This window comes from Miniopterus schreibersii (assembly GCF_964146895.1).
Source record: "Miniopterus schreibersii genome assembly, chromosome: X".
NCBI classification, from domain to species: Eukaryota; Metazoa; Chordata; class Mammalia; order Chiroptera; family Miniopteridae; genus Miniopterus; species Miniopterus schreibersii.
Window position 1 is genome coordinate 5075052 of NC_138104.1, and position 15884 is coordinate 5090935.

A 15884-nucleotide genomic window follows, 5' to 3' on the forward strand; every position below is an offset into this window, starting at 1 on the left:
AACCCTTTTTAACAAAATTAATATAAAAATATTGCAGTATTTCAAGAATTACAGAACAATCCAAATTTAATTTAAACGAAGCTACTGAAAGCTCATTTATGAATTGTAGCTGGGTGCTTAGCATGAACACCCCTGTGAAGCACTGCAGTTTTACAAGTCAGGCTTCACTGCAGTGGTTTCTGCGGAACCATAATAAATGTCATCACAGGTGGCAGCGCCTTGTCATAAACAGGGAATCGTTGTCTTGTTTACTGTGACATAGCTATACATCTAAGCATTACATTTCTCTTACGAAAATATAATTCACTTTGTGATAGTGACATTCCTATTTCGAAGAGTCTTGTTCTAGTGAACTTTCTCGGGACTTCTTTGCACTAATCCTGAGTTTCTCGAGACCTGGATCCACACCCCCCCCCCCCATGGATGTGCGTTATGTGTAGGAAAAGCTCCAGGAAGAAATAAATAAGTTTACTCCTCTATCAGGTTCCTCTACAGATCTATAGATACTAAGTTTGAAGAAGAACACAACCTGCCCTGGGTGGCCTTTTGGATTTTACCCTGAGCTCAGAGTCACAGCTGGGAGTTTGGAGAGGAAACAGAGATTTTCTCCAGCAGCGGAGACACAACTTACTTTTCTACCTTCCCCATTAAACCTTCGGAGTGGGTGTAGGAGCAGTGGGCATGGCAGGCCTTTCTCAAAGGCCACAGGATTATGGAATTGAGAAAGGCAAATCATTACATTTACTTTCTCTGTTTTCACTTTTGTGGTCTCTCTCTGTCTCTGCCCCGCCCCTTCTAGCTGTCTTGCAAGCACAGGCTCACATGTACATGCACGGGTCTGGCTGGCTGGATTTCTATTTCTCCTTACCCGTTACCCACATGTCACCTAGTGTCAGTAAATGTGCTCCGGGGTCATGCCATAAAAACTTCTAGGGAAGAGAGGTCACTGGAAAGAAAAAGCAAAAACCTGAAACGTGCCAAATTCAGTCGTGAACATTTTGCAATAGGAGAATGAACTTTTAATGGCATGATCTAGGAGAATGTTAAATGCACACATTTACATAAGAGAAATGAAAAGCTGCGCGGTGGAGAAAGCAGTGGGCTGGGAGACGGGCTGGCTCTTCCCTCTGCAACCCAGGCCCAATTAGAGCTTCTGGGTCCTCAGTGTTTTGCATCGCTGGAAACATCTTAGAGACCAGGTTGCCTAAAAATAAGTTCCTGCCACATGTCATCACCAGCTACCTTATACAGATCCCAACTTCATCTAGAAGGAGCTGCTTCCCTGCCTGGATTCATTCTCTAGAATAAAGTGTGAAAGCCAGATTTCAGAGTAATTAGCATCTCTGGTTCCATTTCTTCAACTGTTAAAAAAGCTCTTTAGAGAGAAAATAAAGGTCTACCAAAATCCATTATAATCATTACCTTTGTTATCGTTACCATTATTACACTGTCCCTTATCTGTCACTTGAATGCCATAACTATTTAAGCAGTTGTAGAAAACTTGTAAAACAGGCACTGCTTAAACATAAGGTGCTATTAGGTTTTCATTATTGTTGTTATTAGTAACCTGTATTATAAAAGTAGAACTAGTAAAACAGCGGTTTAGAACAAAAGAAGTGAGACAATAATATTGTACTTTTTGTGGCACAGTAATTAAAATGAGATGTGTAAATGTCACTTGGCCCATTAATACTGGATTATTTCACAGATCTCTTTAATATCATGTGGGTTCACCAATAAATGTTATAGTAATTCAGATTTTAGAATCTTAGTCTATTTTAAGCCCCAAATTAAAAGCTCATGTATTGTTACCCTTGGAAAGGAGTCAGTACTGAAAGCAGTTGTGAGACACACAGGTAACATGTAACAGGAACCCATCTCAGAAATGGAAAGGTGCTTCTCTACTCCACTTGCTTTCATTGACCACCAGTAGTTTTCATACCAGTGTCAAGTTGGGGGTGGAGTGGAGAGGATGCTGCATTTTCTTATATATCACATGAACTTAAAATTAAGGCCAAGGAAGGGATCCCGCCATCAGTGAGCACTTACACATAAGCTAGCTGCTTTCTGTAGCCTCTGCAATCCTCCCTGTGAGGCACCTGGTGGTATTTTACGGATGCGGGATCAGAGCACAGGTGAATTGCCCAAATTCAGAAATCTGGAAAGTGGAAGAGGCAGGTTTGCATAGAGCTCTTCAGTGTTCAAAGAGGCAGGGCACACGAATAGGAGGAAGGGCCGAACCTTTAGCAAATGTTGGAACTGTACATTTAGATGAGAATTGGCATGCAACTCTTGCCCACACAGTGACTGTTAGGGTGAAAAGGTACACTTCCAATTGAGTTTATAAAATAATGACTTAAGGGTTTCTTTCCTGTGGTATCTTCACTTGTGAGGTGGGAGGATTCCTCCCTGTCAGGCCAGAGGGATATAGATCCACTGAAGTTCTTACACAGAGCTGCTATCAAGATTAAACCAGATCATTACATATGCAAAGGAGCCTCCCACAGTGCTTGGCACACAGTAGGCTCTCATTAAGTAGTAGTTCTGAATGTATTCTTCCATTTGAGTCTTAATTGAATGCATTGATTTCCCCCATTCAAACTCTTGGTAAATGACTGTCACCAGCATCCTCTCATTAGCTCCTTTCAATGCACTCTCTTCATAGAGAGATTACTCTCTTTACGACTTCCTATCCTCAGAAGTAATTTGCAGGTGTAATTTGACGTGGCAGTCAAATGGCCCTCTGCGACACCTTTTTCATCCTTCATTTATAGATGAGGGCTTTGCATTTTGTCCTGTGAGACTCTGGGTTTTATGGTTTGCAGTGGAAAGCACACATTAATGACTTCCATTTGAGCAGTCACTGTTGTCTGGCATTGCTTTCCTACTTGTACAGGAGAAGAGATAAGAAGTCTCCTTTGAAAGTCTTTGAAGAAGTGGAATCCTGGTTATTGTAAGTCATTTTCTTCTGCAGAGACAGGCCGTATCAAATTTAACACAATCACTATCCAACACAAATCAAAATTCCACTCCTCATTATTTGACGAAGTACCAGAACATCCTATGCGCCCACCTTGCTGTGATTTTATTTTTAATAATCCGCCTACATTGCCGGGGCTTTTCCAATTGATCTACAAGGAAAGAGTCTTTCTCCTTTTCATGCCAGTTTCTTGGATCTCTGGGAAAAGTTTTCAGAGTTCCCAGAGTTTACATTTTCAGACAGGAGTTTGCAACGACTATTTAAAAAGATAGAAGCGCCTGGCCAGTGTGGCTCAGTGCTTGAGCGTCAGTCCCTGCACCAGGAGGTCGCCGGTTTGACTCCTAATCAGGGCACAGGCCGGGTTGCTGGCTCCATCCCCAGTAGGGGGCGTGCAGGGGGCAGCTGATAGGTGGATGCTTCTATCGCATTCTCCTTCATCCTTCCTCTCTCTGAAATGTAAAAAAAGTATTTATTTTAAAAAAGTAAAAAATAAAAAGATTGAACCTACTAAGCTTATTCTGTTGCTGAGTACAAATACTTCCAAAAGAATTCCCTTACAGGTGGATTGATCCCACTTTAAAGTTATTATACAAGTTAAAAACATCATAGTAACAGAGAATATTTATTCAATGGGCACAAATTAATTCCAGTAACTAGCCAAAAGACAGGGAAGTGTAGTTTTAGAAATCATTTCTGAGATTTGACTCCTCTTTCAAAGCACATAGGTCAGCCCTGCTATGAGAAAAGCCAACAGCCAGCCCTGGCTGGTGTGGTTCAGTGGTTAGAGTGTCCGTCCCCACAGTGAAGGGTCCCAGGTTCAATTCCCGGTCAAGGGCACATGCCTGGCTTGCAGGTTCCATCCTGGCCGTGGTCAGGGTATATGCAGGAAGCAGCCAATCAGTCTTTCTCTCTCTCTCTTTCTCTCTCTCTCTCTCTCTCTCCTCCCCCACCCCCCTCCACTCTCTCTAAAAAAAAAAATCAATGAAAAAACATCCTCGGGTGAAGGTTAACAACCACCAAAAAAAGTCAGCATCCAGAGTTAATACACACAATAGACCAAAACAGTTTTAGAGAGTGATTCACTTTAGAAAAGTGTTCTTTACTTGCAAAAAAGACTTTCCCACTGTGAGATTCCCTAGTAAGATTTTGAAAATAACACGATGGTCATACAGTCACTCTGCAACATGTCTTATGTGAAATGAAGTGCATCTTCTGCCACCGAATGGGAGTGCCTAAACAATCTGTATTCTTCTGCAAGGTTTGGGTCATACTAACATTGTTTTGGGCCAATTACACAACCTTGGAGACGTGTGGCCTGACCCTCTCCTTTGTCACACATCTCAGCAACTTCCTTTTCAAAATGTATTTGCTTACCAGGTTTGGAGCCTAATGAGGCCTTTGGATCATATAATTTTTATATCAAGACAAAAATAACCCCTCTTCGGATGCATTATTTTTGTTTTGTCTCCTGCTATTTTTCCTAGCTTATTCAGTGTGTTTTATAAAACAAATTGCTTTGTAAAAGTTGACAGCCTGAGTAATCCATTGCATAAGACTGCTTTATAGAAATATGAAAATCCAGAACAAGCCAATATGAAGGATTAAATGAACTCCATGGCTAAAATATGATCATGTCTGCATCCTCATTCTGTTTTAAACAGGCCATTGGTTGACAGACTCCTTAATATTTGTTTCATCTTCGTTTGTGAAGAATTAAGGAGAAAAAGCAGTAGTGTGCTGGTATATTTTGTGGGGTCAACATAAGGTAATTAAAATGTCTATGATATACCTTGGGATATGAAATTACTACCAAGAAATTTCATTGTAACCATATACAGAAAAATAGACCCATGGGCATATTCTTAATTATAATTGGCATTTTTTTACAAATGGTTGCTAATTAACATGTGTACATTTAAGTCGTCCTGTTGCATAGCATTTCCTGAAGCCCATTTTAAAGCACTATGTTTCTTTGGTGCTGTGGCTTGAAGCACTGCAGCCTCTCAGCCTGCTGTAGGCAGAAATGAAAAACAAAAGGAGGCAAAACAGTTTTCTGGGAACCAAGCTTGGAGGAGAACATTAAATACAGAGTGTAATTCATGTGCTGTCCTAATTTCTGGCAGAATTTCGATGCTTCCATGTTAATAAAACACGTACAGGCAGACCCTTTCTTTGTAAATTGATTCCACAGTGAAAAAGGACCTTGAAAAAAAAGAGTACTTATTTATTTATTTTGCCCTGGTTTTCTGGGCATGTGTTATCAGCAAGAATCCCGCATTTCATGTTTCTGGAGCTTTACAATTTTCAGAGCTTCTTTCACATACATCATCTCATTGGATCCTCACACAACAAATCCAGTAAGGTCTGCAGACCCCATTTTACAAAAATCAAGGTAATTTATATAACTGAAATGTTTAGCTATTTGCAGACCCAAAGACCAACAGTATAAGCTTAATTCCTTATACCTGGTTTACAGGAAACCTCCATATTCTTGCAGCGTAAGCACTGTTTTTTCTTTATTACTCCCTCTTGTCTTCCTCCCTCCCTCCCTCCTTCCCTTAGGCCCTCCCTTTGCTCTCTCCCTCCCTCGCCAGTGTTTTAAATTGAATTTATCTGTAGGCAGCTTTCCTCCTTTTATCACTTACTCTTTCTACCCTCAGAGGCAAGTGTTGACTTGTTAGTCTCTGCTGTAAAACAGCCCTCTATTCATCTAGTGCCACATTTAACGCCTTTTGAATCTGAAAGGGAGCTTCTAGGTTCTCTTTATATGATAGTTAATTCTTTCATTTATTTATTTCGCCACATGTGTATTGCTCATTGGCTACAAGCTAGGCCTTACTCTAGGAGTTGCCCACAACTGTCCCACAGCCCAGAGGATATCTGAGTGAACACACCATCCTCTGTTTATCATGAATTTATAATTTTGCTCAGCTACAGTGCGCTGATTGAGGGCTGATTCCCTCGTCCCCAACCCCTCCTGTCCCATGCTTTGATCTTGTAATAATGAAGTTCATGCACATCAAAAATACCCTGGGACAGAACATCAAAGTCCTGAATATAATCATTAATCCTGGATTTTGCAATCATTGATAAAGGGAAGCCTATATAGAGAATATAGGTAGTTACAGTGTCACCCCCATGGGTATGATTTCTGTTTTAAGGTTCTTTTTTTTTTTTAACAAAATTTAAAATCTAATTTTAATCTGCATATTATTTTCATTAGCCTGGGGAATAATGACGTGCACAAGTCAGACCTACTTAAATAACCTGCTAACTTTAAATCTAGAAAATTAATTGTAATCAGAACACAGCTAAGATTTAGAAGAGTGACCCTTGCTATTGACAGTAATTGTTAAATTAATTGGATTGTCGGGCTACTGAAAATGTGAATAGAAGACTGGAAGAGAAGAGAAGGGAGGGGAGAGGCTTAAAGGGAGAGAGAGACGAATTGTAATATGTTTATAGAACCTGCCGAGAAGAGGAAATTATGTTTTACTAGGTTCATTTTTTAAAGGTTCTTTAAATGCCCACTCATAAACGGGTTTTTTTTCCTTGTTTTGTTATGCCTGCTTTACAAAATGTTACATCTGAATAAGACAAACTATATTGAGAAACATTCATGTATACCAGGGCGTGTGCACTTGGCATAGCACAAACATGTGAAAGATGATTCTTACTGTGTCAGCATCTGGGGACGTCGTCCTGCCATTGTCTGCATGGGCCACCCCAGGGGACTCTGTTGCTCTCTCGAGATCCCAGGGAATCAGTGCAGCCCATGTCAAAATATTTCTTTTGAGAGAAATATGTCAGAAGGAAACATTTAGAATATGCATGGCCATCCTCAAAGTTTGCCACGCTGCTGAGATACAGACTCGAGGGAAACGCTGCCACCCTGTCAGGGGGACCAGAGCTGAAAATACGAAGCAGCGGGGAAAGTATGGAAAGTCTGCCATTGAGGCCAGCGTTTGCCAAATTACTTCTCTTAATTAGGAAGGCGTTTAGTCACGGTGTGTGTCTTTTAGCATTATAGATGCGTTTAGGGCAGCGACATGACATAAATGACACATGGATGTTTTTTAGCCCTCCCCGTTTGGGTTATGGCACTGAGTGCCCCTTGCCGGCCGAGCGGCAAGGCCCTGACTTGGCTCCTTCGGGGAAACCGCCGTCAGGGCCCGTGCTCCTTGTGAGCTGACTCCAGTTCCCAAGGCCGTGGAGGTATTGCACCCCTCTCTGTACCTTGCCCTCAGCACCAGACACACCCCAGGGCATTACTGCTGCTTCTGACCCTAACAGAAAACAGCAATTTACACAGGTCCAAAGCCTTTTGTTCTGGGACAGAGGTGTTCTCCGGCACACCATTGGATCTGGTGGTTATTTGCAAATAACATTACTCATTGTGTTGACACTTTCTTCACTTGGTTCTCAAAGTCTGTGTGGAGGTCTAAGATGTCCTGAAAAGTGCAGCTGACGATTACAATTTGTGACTGTAAGTATCCTCCAATATGTCCTATTGACTAATATTGAGGGTTTCAGATGTTTTCTTCTCACTGGTGATATTTCATCCTCCAAATAACTATTTCCCCTTAATAGTGAATAAATTGGTAAAAAGAAGTGTTAGATTTTGCTCCTGGATAAGCTCATTCTGGAAATATGTATTATTGATTCCTTACCTAAAATATGATCATTGTAACTAGCTGGCATGGAGTCCTTAGAAAAAGAGGTTCAATATTCACGACCTGGAGAGTATTATGCTAAGTGAAATAAGCCTGTCAGAGAAAGATAAATACCATGTGATTTCACTTATATGTGGAATCTAATGAACAAAGTAAACTGACAACCAAAATAGAAACAGATACACAGATAGAGAACAGACTGACAGCTTTCCGGGGTGGAGGGTGTGAGGTTGGGTGAAAAAACCTTATGGACACAGACAGCAATACAATGATTCCCAGAGGGAAAGGGGGGTGGGGAGGCAGAAGAGGGTAAGGGGAGGTAAATGGTGATGGGAGGAGACTTGACTTGGGATGGTGATCACACAATACAATATACAGATGATGCATTATAGAATTGTACACCTATATAATTTTATTAACCAATGTCACACTAATAAATTTACTTTAAAAAGTAGTAATTATTTAGTTAATAAATACCCCAGAAAAAATAAAACTTTGAACACACACACACACACACACACACACACACACAAGGTTCAGTATTCACTAAGAAAGAACTAACCTTGAACTTTAAGGGGAATAAAAATGATAATACAGAGGAGAGACAGACTGATTATTTTATGAACTAAAAAGATATTATTTCTCTGAAAAAAAGTAGATATGCAAAAGATAAAACAACTTTTAAGAGAAATCAATGCATAAAAAGTTTTAAAATATAAAGCACCTTTTCTTTTGTACTCATGCCAAGTAATTTTTTAGTGGCTCTTCAAGGAATGCTTGGCATCTTTTTAATTCATTCACTCATTTATTACGATAGCAGATATTTAATGCATAGTAAATACAGAGCAAAGTGATTGCTACCTCTAATTAGTACTATGTGCCAAGAGCACTAATAATCATCTCCAGATCTATCAAAGGAGGTTGATTCCTTGCCATATGTCTACCTGGTGTCCTCTGAATAAGGCTTTGCTGATTAAGATCAAATCTAATTTCTGTTATTTATATGAATCACTGCTGAGACATAGACAAATATAACTGCACCCCTTCTTCTTTGGGGACCTTTCCTATGATGAGTGGGATATTCATTTTTCCACATTTCATAGAAATCAAGCCTCTTCTGCCTACTCATTCCAACACTGGATAAAATGACAGTGTCACACACAGAGAACAGAGCACTCCTTTGGTTGCTTCTACAGTCCTTTTTCGGCCTCATTTTCCTCCATTTCTACTGAGTTTTTTAGCCTAAATTTAGTGGTGATGACTAAGAAATTGCCAGTATGTGACAGAGCACTCAGTTCATTGAATCCTTCTTCCTTGCCATTTTCCAATAGTTGTAACAATTACCAAGTCGTCCCCCCCCCAATGTTGTAGATGCCAGTATCTGTGTAGTATCTGTTATTTGTAACACATACTAAGTCACACACACAGGATCTGTCTGTGCCATGACAGCTCCCTTCTACATACAACTGATTTCATTAGATGGTATTAGGGAAATTCCCTACAGACTTTTTACTAGTTGATACTTTGGAATCCTGGAATTTGCAATACTTAAATATGAATCCCTGAAATTCAAATCCCATAAATAATAATCAGATGGTGTGCTGTGTGCTAGGCAATATCACCAGGAATTTATGAAGATGGAAGGTGGATTCAGAAATAGGACAAGTCCCCTGCCATTTGGAGCCAGTCAAGCATTTGCCTGAGTCACAGGGCCAAGCTGGAGATCTAGCTAGAGTTTGTGGGAGCAGAAATGCAAGTACCCTGAATGAGAGAGATCAAATGTGATTCCAGAGGCAGTCACATTTGAGCAAGACCTTGAGGGATGAAGGGAAAGCTGGTAGGTAGAGAGAGAAGAATGACATTCTAAACAAAGCAAACACATGGCATCTGTAAAGGCACAAAGACATACACGATTCTATGGTAGAGGGTAAGACTGAAGGCATGGTTGTGACTGAACTGTGGAGAATTTTAAATGCAACATCAAGTTGTCTCTTTTACTAGAGGCATGAAGATACCATCAAAAGTTCCTCAGGAATTGAATCTTTTAGCAGAAAGGGAGAGACCAGTTAGGAGGTCAATACAGCAGGCCAGTGAAGAGGTAATATGGGCACAAACTAGAGCAGTTCCATGGGAATGGAAGGTCAAGACCACATACTGGGGAGCACATGGAAGAACATTAAGGGCCCCTGAAGTTTTAAGTTTTAGCAGTTGCCAGCATAGTGGACTAATTACTGAGATAGGAGACACAGAGTGGAGTTTAGAGGAACTGTGGCTCTGTGCTTCAAACATTCTTCTTCTCCTTTTTCTGTTTTGAATTCCTACCCATCCTTCAAGGCTCAGCTACAGTAATACCATCTCTGTAAAGTACACCACTCCCCAGCCCCCCAATAAGAATTAAGTCAGGCTTCCTCTATTCTCATACAACACATCCTTTATGCATCTTTTTCTGTACTTAATGGCAGCAAACCCTGTGTCCAGGTTATTTGGGTATATTTTCTCCTGAAAATATATGGTAAGATTTCTGAGGCCACATCCTATTTACTTCTGAATTTTTAGTACCACCCAAGCGTATAATGGATTGTTAGAAAATGTGTATAAATGAATGAACGAACGAACGAGTGAATGAATGCTGTGATCACACAAGACATTAAATGCAGCCCTTTTGGGGACCTGCCTTAGAACAGTGGTCTCACCTCAACATTTTGTAGTCTGTCATATAGTATCTTGATATGGCTACACAGAATCACTAGCCTAAATCATGTGTTACTCACTATATTTAATTTCAAATGGTTTCTGACTCCTTACAAAACTAAAATCCACTCTCCAATGATGAGATTTTCCCCCCAGATGGTGATTTAATCCCCAATGAGTTTTAGCAACGTTCTGTGAAATTTTCTTCATCACTGGAGGGGCTGTGGAGACTTTGAGTCAAATTTCTTTGTAGGCATTCCTTGACTTTCCCATGTTGAGAATCCTACAAAGAGGAGTTTTCACAGTCCATCAGTAGAACACCTTGGTTCCTACCACATGATAGTTTCCTTGGATGTAACGTTTATTCTTGGGTAAGGTTGAATTTGGGTGAATCTTCTGATCTATCAAGGCTGCCGCAGGCAGAAATAAACCCAAAATATGATTCCAGTCTGTGGACTCTGCGGACCAGATGGGAACCAGTGAGATTACTGAGTGAGACAGATTTTGTGGATTCCCAGAGAAAAGAAAAGAAAAAAAAGTTCAATTATTTAACCTTCAGAGAAAAGCAGCCCCAATTTGAGGAATCTGCTCCTCTTCGCTTAGAATGATATCTCTTATGAAAGTGAAGGAAGGTAGGACCATGGAGGCATTGTTAAGAAAAGACTGGTGTCCAGAAAGCTTGCAGTATTTTTATAAGGTAGCTTATTTTAGGGTTTTATAAAAAGTTATTCCTGATAACATCTCAGCAAATGAGAAAAATCTAATGGCTTACTCAGTGCCCCTGTCATATGTAGCTCACTTAGCATTTTCTTCATTATCTTGCACTCCAAGTGGACCCTCTGCTACTCTATGGATTCCTTAGGGATTAAAATTTGTTGTTCATTTCATTTTGCTTACAAATGACCATTTTTAAAAATATATCTTTATTGATTTCAGAGAGAGGAAGGGAGAAGGAGAGAGAGAAACATCAATAATGAGAGAGTCATTGATCGGCTGCCTCCTGCACGCCCCCGACTGGGGATCGAGCCCGCAACCCGGGCCTGTGCCCTGACTGGGAATCGAACCGCGATCTCCTGGATCCTAGGTTATTGCTCAACGGCTGAGCCACGCTGACAGGGCACAAATGGCCATTTTAATAGCTGTTTATTCCATGCACACACATGCACAAATCTTACAAGGTTTCTTCTTTATGAAACAGCTGGGTCAGGAACACTTCGTTTGTATGGGCGAGTCGAAAGAAAACATGGTCAAGCATGTGGCAGAATATCACATTCTAGGGTTGGGAGTCCCCTGGGCTGTTCTCTCATGTCTGCTTATAGAATTACTGTAAATTCCTTGCTTCTTTATTGATTTGCTTGTAAACTTTACTGTAAAGCAAGGATGATGGTGAGGAGGAAATTTTTTTAAGTCGTGGTCCAATGATCTAAAAGAAAAATCAATTTGGTTTACCTAAAAGTAAAAGGGAATCTTTCTTTGTAGCATCCCTTCAGAAATATAGTCAGCCAGCATTGTAACACAGATTTCAGTCTTGGGCAATTGAAAATTATAGTTTATAGTAACTGGAGAATCTATGAAAATTAAGTCCAAGGACTGAATGTTTATTTTCTCATACTTAATCCCTAAGGAAACAAAGATCCATGTGACAGCTTTATGCTTATCTTTCATTCTTTGGCTCTTGTATTTGTCTGATATATTACACTTTTGTGGCTGGTTCCGATTTTTCCATTACCTTACTAAAAAGAGAGCTAATCATTAATCAATAGCATTTGCACTTAGTGCTTTTCTAAAGCATCACACAAAATGCTATATATAGTCTTGTTTTCTAATGACAATAGTTTATGCTGTTAAAAGAGAGCACTGGTCATACAAGCTTTAACAAAGTATGTCCTTAACTTCCAAAGGGCAATACCACATGGTTCTCCATGAAATCCATAGCTATAAATATTGAGCTTTAGTTTATTTACTTTTCTTGTAGGAACATTTCACACTTGAGTGCAAATTCAAAGAATCCGTGTTTGAAAATTATTATGTGACATATTCATCGATGATATACCGTCAACAGCAGTCAGGCCGAGGGTGGTATCTGGGTCTGAACAAAGAAGGAGAGATCATGAAAGGAAACCATGTGAAGAAGAACAAGCCTGCGGCCCACTTTCTGCCCAAACCAATGAAAGGTAAGCTTGATGTTATACGAGCTGTGGATTAAATGAGTATGCATTTAAGTTACTCCTTTATCACGCTTTTGAAAATGGAACATAATTCTTCTACATTTAGGCATTTATACAAAAATTTAGTAACATTTTAAATATTTAAAAATATTAAACAGCAACAATAGCATCTAATCTCCTGATTTTAATTTTTCCATAATATATCTACATATAGTAACACCTTACTTTTATGGTAGTAGTTTAATTGTTAACTCAGGACAGCCAAGAACCCCAAATTATGCCAGAATGGTCCCTGGGCAGAAAAACAGATGCTTAAATGTATGTACACTTAACATGTATTCGAAAACTCCTTGGATACTCTGAAAGGGCCCAACAATATTGTCCCAACAATTTTCATTCATAGTTTTACTTTCCAGTCATTATTAGCATATTAGTAGCAAATTAGGAAGGGGGAACAATAAGAATGGGCAGGGATGTTAAAAGTAGTGAGACATGGTGGGGAAGGAATATAAAATGCAGGCAAAGCAGAGCAAGACCTCCAAGAGGCCGCTAGCCTAGGCTTAGTGGGTTTCAATTAGGGCAGCCTGCCCAGTCAGCATAACACTGCTTCACGCACATTTTTCTGGAGCCAAACTATTTGGATTCCAGTCCCAGCTTTACCCTTTACTAACCAGATGATCTTGGGAAGATTATTGCCATGTATGTTCCTCAAGCTCCTGGTCTGTAAAATATGGATAAGAGTAGGTATGTCAGAGGATTCTTACACAGATTAAAAGAGATAATGAATGCGAAGGGCTCAGAACAGTATCTAGCACATTGTAAGTGTTCCATAAACATAAGCTAGTACTGTTATTTGGAGCATAATAATCATAGTTACCATTTATTGCATTAAGAATTGTGCTAATATTTAAACTCTGGGAGTTTCCTTTTAAATCATGATAGAAATTGGTATTTTTTAAAAGCTTTTCATATTTGGCTTGCACAGCATGCTCTAGATCATATTTAAACTTATAAGAGCTTTATTAAATGCATTTTTCATCAGTTCTCTCATATACATAACCATAAGTGATGGAAATTAGGCATCAGAAATCTTTATACACTACTTCGCCAAGGGTAGATTTTGCTTAACCTGATCCAGTTCAATTCCTACTGAATCCTTGGAAGCAGCATTTTTCATCTTTGGCCTAAAGCACAGAGGCCTAGTAACCAGAAGAAAAGGTGAGGGCCAGTGTGCTGTACCCATTCCGAGGCCCCTGACACCCTCTTTCTGTGCTTTTCAGTGGCCATGTACAAGGAGCCGTCGCTGCACGATCTCACAGAGTTCTCCCGATCTGGAAGCGGGACCCCAACCAAGAGCAGAAGCGTCTCCGGAGTGCTGAACGGAGGCAAATCCATGAGCCACAATGAATCGACGTAGCCAGTGGGGGCAAAACACAAGGGCTCTGTAACAGAACCTTACTCCAGGTGCTGTTGAATTCTTCTAGCAGTCCTTCACCCAAAAGTTCAAATTTGTCAGTGACGTTTACCAAATAAATGGGCAAAGTTCACTATTCTCTCTGCCATTAAACTTTATCATCCATACTAAAGCCCCATCATTTAGACTGAGCTTGTGCAAAAGAATTCTAAGCATTATCAGTGAACTAAATCTGGGAGGACTGTCCCATTTTCTCATGATCTGACTTTAACTTTGGGGATGACAAACCACAATCATTTCGCAGCACTCATGCTGATAAAAATTTGCCCTCCAAATAAGAAAGTGTAAAAGGCCACAATTGCTCTTCAAAAATAAAACATAACAAAACAAAATTAACTGCTTAAGTGTTTTGTAGGGGCAAACAAAATTATGTAAACTGTGTTGTTCTCTTGGCTTAATGTTTTCTATCTATGCTTGATTCACATGCGTTCTTTAGTTCGGTATAGTGCAACTTTCTGATTTCTGAAATTCAGTGGTTCTATTGACTCTGTGTCACTTAATCCAAATCCACCAAATTCAGGGTTGGATCTGAATTGGCATCTCAGGCTCAAGGTAACAGTGTTCTTGTGATTTTACCAATTTTTTTTTTTTTTTTTTTTTTTTTTAGATTTGTAGTACTCTGGTCAAGTTCTTGTGCTATACTTTGTGCATAGAAACTGAATTGTATTGTTAACCCCAGTCAGTAAAGATTATTTAAACAACAAAAAAAAAATCCTCAAGTGTAGATTTCTCTTAATTCCATTTATGTTATCATGTTAAACTATTGCTGTGGCTTCTTGTGTAAAGACAGGAATTGTGGAACTGTGATGTTGTCTTTTGTGTTGTTAAAATAAGAAATGTCTTATCTCTATGTGTATGAGTTCTCTTGTCATTGTATTTGGCACGTGAATATTGTGTACAAGGAAATATTAAGACTGGTTATCCCTAAACAACATATACTTATACTTGCTTCTGGAAAAGTGTTTAAGACTTAGCTAGGTTTCCATTTAGATCTTCATATCTGTTGCATGGAAGAAAGTTGGAATCTTGGCATAGAGTTGCATGATATGTAAGATTTTGTGCATTAATAATTGTTAAAATCTGTGTTCCAAAAGTGGACATAGCATGTACAGGCAGTTTTCTGTCCTGTGCACAAAAATGTTTAACAAAGTTGTTTAATATTTGTTGTTATATACCCAAATACGCACCGAATAAACTCTTTATATTCATTCAAAGAAAAATTCTTCACCATATCTTTATTCCATGTCTATTACTTACCATTAACTGTCATAGAAACTGGAGTTAAATCTTTAATTATACATAAGGTCACTGCCCTCAGATAATCTACAATCTAGAGATTCATATTAACGTGAACACTCTTTAAAAGTGTCTTTATTGTACTAGTTATTGTACTTGAACTTCAGATTGGAATAAAAATTCTCATTCCCATTCAGTGATGGAATTATACAAATAAGACCTATGTTCTAGTATTCTTTCTGCCATTCCCACTATTTTCCCTTTCTGTTGCTCATTTTGTAAGTAGAGGGAAAACACGAATAAATATCAAAGGTCCTTTCCACCTCTGAGAGCTGAAGAAAAATATAAACATTTTTAATGTTGTTGACTATTCACTAGCTCTCCAAAGTTGCCATTGCCTGGCAATACATGCTTCGGGAGCAGTCGATATATGAAGGAAATGTAGAGGAGCAGGTAAAACATAATTGAATGGTTATTTTCAGGGAATCCATCGAATAAAATTACTGGGGCCCCAATCAGCATGCTTTTGTACAGAGGGGAAGCTGCCTAATTCTAAGGTGTTTCAGCCACACTCAGCAGGAGCTCCTAACCCAGCCAAGTTCAGTCACCTTGTGATTCCATCTGAAGCCCTCATCCTGCTTGAGCTTTAAAGTCTTCCAGCA

At 39.5% G+C, this 15884-nt stretch overlaps 1 protein-coding gene across 11 annotated transcripts in view; it reads left to right on the top strand.

Moving 5' to 3' along the window:
* FGF13 (fibroblast growth factor 13) overlaps window positions 1–15433 on the top strand; it is a 441864-nt gene extending 426431 nt beyond the window's left edge. For 10 of the 11 annotated variants that reach the window (XM_081125291.1, XM_081125292.1, XM_081125295.1 and 7 more), the window contains 2 exons: window positions 12320–12518; window positions 13793–15427. In XM_081125291.1, the coding sequence (XP_080981417.1) occupies window positions 12320–12518; window positions 13793–13929 (336 nt within the window). In that variant the 3' untranslated portion in view covers window positions 13930–15427. Of the gene's footprint in view, window positions 1–12319; window positions 12519–13792 lie in introns of all 11 variants that reach the window. The other variant, XM_081125300.1, reaches the window with a different exon arrangement.
* The last annotated feature ends 451 nt before the right edge of the window (window positions 15434–15884 follow it).